General features: G+C 37.1%; 1 protein-coding gene across 1 annotated transcript; it reads right to left on the bottom strand.

Annotated features, from left to right (window-relative positions):
• Window positions 1-2543: 2543 nt before the first annotated feature.
• Window positions 2544-6754, bottom strand: LOC125244797 (aerolysin-like protein). Its single transcript, XM_048155052.1, has 2 exons — window positions 6682-6754; window positions 2544-3794 (listed from the first exon to the last, which is right to left on the bottom strand). The coding sequence occupies exon 2, from the start codon at window positions 3775-3777 to the stop codon at window positions 2830-2832; it is 948 nt and encodes a 315-aa protein (XP_048011009.1). The 5' UTR covers window positions 3778-3794; window positions 6682-6754; the 3' UTR covers window positions 2544-2829.
• Between the last annotated feature and the right edge of the window lie 1036 nt (window positions 6755-7790).

The following is a 7790-nucleotide window of genomic DNA, read 5'->3' as shown; positions in this document are numbered from 1 at the left end:
GATCCGAAGGAAGGTGAACCAAGACATTCAACGAGGAGAAGAAGAAAGAGATTGCTAGAGGTCTAAAACCAGCAATAATTATCATTGAAGCTCTCTAGCCATGATTGCTAAATTGATATTTTACCTGGTTGTGCTGACAAATGTGTTTATTCACATACAAGCTGCTGTTAGCACTGGTAATGAAACTTACATTATGAAGAAGAACCACATGCCTTCGCAGCTTATATGTGGTGGAGATTAGCCAACTACACTGCCACATCTGAAGGAAAAACAGGTGACTGTTATGTTTGCACCAAAATGCCACATAGTGCTTCTGGACCACATGTAGAGGTTAAATCACCAAGGACAGAAGAAGAATTAGAATGCCCTATTTTTGTTAGCATTACTGGAATGATGGCTCCAAATAGAACTGCAATATGGAGTTGTGGAAAAAGTAATGCTGAGACTTGGGTGTGGCAATTTTATTGCCAAAAGGGGCAATTGATAGATTTTATGTTGGTCTCAGCATTGAAAGTATGTGGACAGAGGCTCCTTTTTCCTCTGTCAAAGCTGTATTTATGTTTTAACATATGGTTTTCTATGTACCAGAACCATTTCCATATAAGGCTCTACTAGGAGTGAATGTGAAACAGGGAATGGTCTCTGCTTTCTGTATTACCAGAATAGGAGAAGGTCCTTGGGATTTGAAGGGACCTCATGGGTACCTGACCAGTAGATGACCATATTTAGACTTGTTTTTCTATATGTATCACATTCCTATACCATAAGCTATATGGTGTATTCTCTTTCTCATTGGCTGAAACTATACTACACCCCTTGTACTCTTTCTATATATTCTCTCTTTTCTTGTCAATAAAATGAGACTATATTCTCCCTCAGCGCTGAGTGATTGCTCATTCAATTGCCAAATAAGAGGTCTGGGATGAGGCACGAATTAGGAGCAAAAACCTAACAATTAGCTAATGGTTTCTTTTCATGGTTATATGACTCTTCATTGTTTAATTTCCATTTCCAGTATTATTCTGTCCCATGTACCCATGTACATGGGACAGAATTTACCCATGTATGTGTGATTGTGTGTATGTTTCTTTTAGATTAGTTGTGTTCGTGATTTAGTTAATAAAACTTATGCACAATACATATTTGGTTCTGATTCTCTTCTTGCACCAGGGTCAATTTAACGATTCCGGGTCTTGTTACATGCTCTTTGTGCTGTACATGCTACTTATGATTAATTATTAATATTTTCTCTTTGAGCTAATTTGCTACACTGCTTTATTACTGCACAAGTCCTCAAATATTTATGGAAACTTGTTTTTTAAAAACTTAAAATATAATAGTGAGTTTATATCTCGCAATTCTGACCTTTTTCCCTCACAATTGCAAGTTTACATCTTGCAATTCTGATTTTTTTTTTTTGTTGTTGTTGCTAATAATTTTGAGTTTATATCTCGCTATTTCTATTGTTTATATCTCTCCCAATTGCTCAAAACTTAAAGGTCCCGTTTTTCGTGTTTTTTTGAAGCTTTGATGGTGTTTATAGTATGCAATATAACATGTGTTCATGTTTCGTGTGTAAAAAAACACAGTATTTTTCACATAATTTACTTATCTGTATACCGCTGTTTCCACTGTCATAAAAACGGGCTGATGACTTCCTTGTTCTATGAAGTCCCTCCTTCAGAAATACGTAACGAGTTCTGTTTGTGCCAGCGGCTCCTGTGTTGTGATTCGACAGCAGCTTCTGCTCCATCTTTCAAGAATAATCTTTGTGCGAATCTGGCATTAAACTGATTGAGATTGAGGAAGCTGTCCTCAGGAAAATGTGCTGCACATAGTTTTACATGTGGATTATAATTTTCGGGAACCGAGTTAAACATAAATTGTAACCACTGATCTCTAAGTACAGCGTCCCTGGGAAGGCCAAACAAAGGTGATTGGACTGCGGGATGAAAATAACAGCGTTCCGACGACATGGCGACAAACACACTCTACAAACGCAACTCTTGCTCTTCTCCGTGGGAGCACAACAAGACCACGCCATCTTTTTTGTGTATTCCTGTGGGCGGAGGTTAGTCAAAAAACTGTTTTAGTGACATCATTAAAGAAGGAAGTAGAGGGATGTAGTCCAAACTGGCCGTTCGATGTAGGCGACTTCTGTTAAATAAAATATCTTGCTTGGCATTGAACTTTGAGCTTTAAAATTTTACAGATTTTATTTATACTCTAACAACAACATTACACACTAACTAAAGTTTGAAACATGGGATCACGAAGAACGGGACCTTTAATAACTCAAAATGTAAGTCAACAGGACTGTAAACAATTGGACAACCTGAACTGCTTATTTTTCAGAAATGTGGTTTTATATCACTAAATTGTCAAATCAAATAGAAGTAGTACATTAAAGTTACAACTAAATTATGTACCTCTTGTTGTGTGTATGTACAGGTCTGTTACCAGGAATATTTTTGCTCATGTGGCCGAAAAGTCCACTCAGTAGAGAAAATGTTTACGCAGCAAAGAAATAATTCAAGGAATCATTGCTTGTAACACAGTTTTAATTAAATGTCATTAAAAAAAAAATTACAGAACCTGTTTCTAAAGTGATTACACAAAGTATGAATGTATATGAATGTGTATTGTTATCATATCATATTACCATATACCACACACACATATATTTATTTCCCCTGAACACCCAACCCTCCCAAAAATAAAAATAAAAAAACACCCAAAATTTGGCCTAAATGTAAAACAACCGATACCTGATTGAAAAAATTAGAAGTAAGCAAAGAACTTGTGTTACATGTGCAATCTGTCTTAACATTACAGAGGAGATTCCTTAGTCTCCACTTTGATATCAGTGTAAGTGACGCCTTTGTATGTGCCCTTGGTTTCGTACTGTAACACACTGCCATTCTTGCAGGTGATCTTCACTGTGCCAGTGTAAGGCATGTCAAAAGTGGCTCTTCCAATGGTGACGTTAACATCCACCTTCTTCCCTGGTGGCACATCAACATCAGTAGACAGAGTTTCGGTTCTCTCGTCTGAATACTCCTGACTGTAAGTACTTTCAAGTCCAACGCTGATACTGTATCCTGCTGTAACTTCTGCAATCTCTGGAATGCCAGCCTTCACTTCCATACTAAATGTTGCTGTCAAACTTGCACTCACAGACCATGAAGATTTGTTGGTTATTTTCTTTGAGGATTCAACTTTTTGTTTTTGAGTGACTGAGGAGTTGTTCCTGTAAGTCATGGATTTGATTTCTTCTACTGTCACCTTTGGTATCAGTTGATGGATAGTGGGATAGTTGACATCGGTAAGAACTGTTGATTGAACTGCATTGAGAAACATGAATCCCATGCAGTCGATGTCGGCACCACCTCTTCCTACAACTCCCAAACAAAATCCAGAGCCGACATCCATGGGATATTCTGTTTTTAAACCCCAGCTTGTCATCTTTGCAAAGAATTCTCTCCCAAGACTGGTTTTGAATCTGATAGCTCCAAGACGTGATCCTGCTCCGTTCCCCCACAAGGACAGTGAGGTGAAACACTCACCAGGCTGGAACTTGAACTCTTGATGATCTCCAGCTGGTTGTCCAAAAGTTTGAACTCTCCCATCTGAAAGCCAAACCCTGACAGCCTTCACCTGCCATCCTCCAACCCAAACCCCGATCTTCTCTAAACTGGCACCGTTGTTCTCACCAGTAAATGAAAATGGACCACCTCCCTGTCCACCAATTAACTCTAGAGTTGTTGGGTAGGACATCTTTGAATGAAATTGATCTGAAAATAATAAACACAGATCAGAATTAGCATCAGCTTTATAATTTTTTGCCTTGTTTCCCACCCAAGATTGTGAAGACACAACAACTGTACATGTTGGATTACTTTTTTTTAACTGACCCGTCCATTTCGGGCCTTCAGGTCTCTAATAATAATCTGATGAATTGAATCAGGTGTGTCTGGATAGGCAATCATGCAAAATGTGCAGTTCCCTTTCAGTCAGTCACATTCAAAGTCACATCAGTGACTGAATTGCCTGAGAGCCCAATGATCGTTGAGTGTAAAAGAAATGAGCCAATGCTCTCAGGCTAGAGTCCAAATTGTCAGTCACTGATGTGACATATCTGTTGCCTGCTTCAGGAAATGAGGGTTATGTTCATAACCGAGATGTTCTGGCATGCCTCCAGGAACAGGGTTGGGAAACATTTGTTTCCACTGTTAGGCCGAACGGTTAAAAAAATGGCAAGTAGTGGTTTTGGTTCTATTTCCACTCAAGCCTGTTTAGACACGACACGATTTAAAACAATTCTCAGCCCTGAATGCTCAGCACCGTTGGCTAACCATGCATGTAGTGATATGGCCACTCAGGATTCTTCACTTGTCTGTTGCCTGGCTATCAGTTCTCTGTAGCTGGCCAAGTGCGCTATTTGAGTGAAATAAAGTTCATTAAGAAATTAATAATAGAATAGAAATATTCGATCATCCTCCATAGCACTGATGGTACAGATGTAAACTCTTGTTATAAAGGCAACAGACACATTTGTATAACATTCCAAAGAGCACTGCTATCATACCCACAGTAGAAATTAAAACCATATCCATACTAGCATGGGGCCAATGGTGGAAAAGCGGGTATTGTTGTGTAGTCCTGTGGTAGTTGCATGCAACCCAACCTCCTGGCACTGCGTATCTATAGGACAATTTTATGCTTTCATTTGGCGTGCTCTTAACATGCAGAAATGACTTTTTACGTGCATCTGATACACAGTATTCTGTTACATTTCTTCTTTCATTATATTTCTTTAAATCAATAGCAATTGGAATTATTTGGCTATTAGTGTTCTTATTATTATGGGAAAACTATATTGGGAAATATATATTTTGTACTCTAAAATTGCTATCAAACGAAAGTTACATGTCTAACCAAGTTGTGTTCCAAATTTGAAGTTGATATCACAAAAATTGAAGTTCCTATGAGATTTTGTTTAGGTGCGAGATGGTCCTCACTGCAGAACACAAGATCCAGGGGATGGGGTTGGGTCTAGATTCAACCACTCCCACTTTACATATCCCTAATCCTACCCGTCTCCTCCCCTCTGGCTCAAACCTACCCATCTCCACCCCCTGGTTCTAGATCCAGCTCCTCCCACTTTACATATACCTTAACCTACCCGACTCCACCCCCTGGATCTCGAGTGTTCTGCAGTGAGGGGCTACTGCAAAACTATGGCAAATATGGAACCATGAGACTCAGACCTTTATAATAATATTGAAGCAATGTACTCACATGAACTGATTTAAATGTGTTTTTAGTACATTAATAATTCTTGAGAGAGGAAATGTCATTGCTGGCTATGCAGGCCTCACTGAGCTTTCAACAAAAATATCTTAATATGTGATCCGAAGATTAAAGAAAGTTTTACAGGTGTGGAACGGCATGAGGGTGAGTAATAAATTACCTTATTTTCATTTTTGGGTAAACTAACCCTTTAATAGACTATTTCAAAAGCTGGTCTCCATGTTGTGAATGATCTTAACAACTGCATTTGATGATGCACAAGGAAATTAATCTGTTCCTTGCAAGTGTGTCAGACTGCATCCCGCAGAACTACGCTCTAGCAAATTATGCCCCCTACGTCAAGTTACGACCCTACAATGAAACAGCCATTCAGGATGTCAGGTAGGTTTCAGGTAAGGTTTCAGGTTTAATTTGACTGCATTATTTATTTTTTGTTTTACTAACAGATGTTATTTCATACTTCATAAGATTTGAAAGGAATATAAGTTATATTTACAAACATTTCAAACATAAACTGACAAAAAAATAAATAATTTCAAAAGATTGTTTTAGTCAATGATAAAAATGCAATGATAAAAGGCATAACTTGAAGGGGTGTGGTTTGTTGTACTTCAGGATGCAGACAGACCCTTCTCAATCCTTGATGTGCTGGTGGGGCTAAAGGTACAATAATTAACATGATAATAAATTGCTGGCTGACTTTTTCATTTGTTGATATGACATTGTTATAGTCAGATAGTAAATTAAAGATAATTACCATATGTATGATGAAACCATCATACTGTACTTAAAAATATGATAGTAATATCATATAATAAAATATTGTTTGTATTTGTTACTACTGCAGACTCAGAGATGCATTAAATAATTATGGGATGTCATTCAATGCTTTCAGAATCTTAATTTCTAAAATAATTTTGTTTTTGAAAATTATATTTAAAATTAACATTTCAATGGCATTATGTTTACTGAACAAAAATTATTTTAATTATCATAGTAAACCAAACGAGGAATAACCAAATACAACAAACTTAGCTAAAGTAGTTGTTTTAAATAAGTATTAACTTATTTAATTTTAGTATTTAGTATACTTTAATTTCTAGTATTTGTATCAATACTTTATGCCTTTTACCCCATGCTGGTTTTACCCTGTGTGGGGTAAAAGGCTTCCTCAAACATTTAGATTTTTAAACAAACCACTTTTTCCCCCTGTTATCATACACTTTGGGAGTAGTGAAAAGCATATTTTTCTTACTGTGTGCCGTTAACCCCTTTGTACCCAGAAAATCGGGTTGGATAATCTCATGCAGTTTCAGAAACTGTTAGCTACATCTTAAATCAAGTGCCTGTGAGAGAAAGCGTACTTACATGGATGACTGCAGTCTGAACTTCTTCTCGAGAGCAGCTGGTCTGGTTGAAGCTGGAAAAGTGAGATGTTTGGTCAGGCTGCTGCTTAAATAGAGCTCCAAAAGAGGACAGGCAGTACCTAAAACACACCCCGAGTCAGTGTAATCAGCTCCCCCCACCTCTCACTCACAATTAAACACAATCTTTTTAAAGATGCATGTGGAAGACTGGAGATTTTGCTTGCTGATAAAATTGCACTAAATTAAAAACGTGCACAAAATTGTCCGCACTGAAAAACATACAATTAGACCAAAGCAAGAGTCTATCACAAAAAACACTTCAACATTTGCAAAGTGAAAAAAAGTGAAAAGTGTCCTAACAACTGACCAAAGAGTAGACGTTTCAGTTTGTGCTTTCTTCAGTGCTCATGAAACAAAACAGCAACAACAATCTACTATAGACACAATTAGAAATTACAAGCTGAAAAAATAAAAATAAAGGGAAAATAAATGACAAATAACCCCAACTGGATTGAATGAGGAGATAGATCTTGCCTTTTTCTTGTATTTTTTTCCTTGTCATTAATTTTGTTCATTAATTCCTCCCTTTTCCCCTTCCACTCTTTGGTTTGTTTTTAAGGACACTTTTCACTTTTTGCATTTGTTTTTTTGTTTTTTTTCAGACATTAAATCAAAGTAATTTTAAAGTGATCGACCCTTGCTTTAGTCTAATAGCCTACACACACAGGGTTGGCAACCTCTCCATATAGTATCCCCCATAATTAAGACATCAAAGTAGCATTCCACAAGAAACCATACAGAATGCAGTTTGTCCTGTTTGCAGAGTGCTAGAGGATGACAAACACCTTCAAATTAAAGCAAGGTTACCCTTAAGTCAAGTCACATTTATTATAGCGCTTTTACAATGCAGATTGAGTCAAAGCAGCTTTACAGTGATAACTGGAAAATAATTTCTGAAAAAATGGTGTCATTGTCCAGTAAGTTCAGTATTGATTCATTCCGTTGTAAAACTCACAAGTTATTAATTTAGTTTATCTATGTATACATCAGCTCTGGAGAAAACAGTGATGTCCTATCAAGTGATAGTAATATTAAATGTAAACATGAAAT

Source organism: Megalobrama amblycephala, linkage group LG14 (assembly GCF_018812025.1).
Source record: "Megalobrama amblycephala isolate DHTTF-2021 linkage group LG14, ASM1881202v1, whole genome shotgun sequence".
NCBI classification, from domain to species: domain Eukaryota; kingdom Metazoa; phylum Chordata; class Actinopteri; order Cypriniformes; family Xenocyprididae; genus Megalobrama; species Megalobrama amblycephala.
This window is presented reverse-complemented; position numbering and strand designations above follow the sequence as displayed.

Excerpts from the sequence above, each read along its gene's own strand:
- LOC125244797 (XM_048155052.1), bottom strand. The coding sequence starts at position 3,777 with ATGTCCTACCCAACAACTCTAGAGTTAATTGGTGGACAGGGAGGTGGT.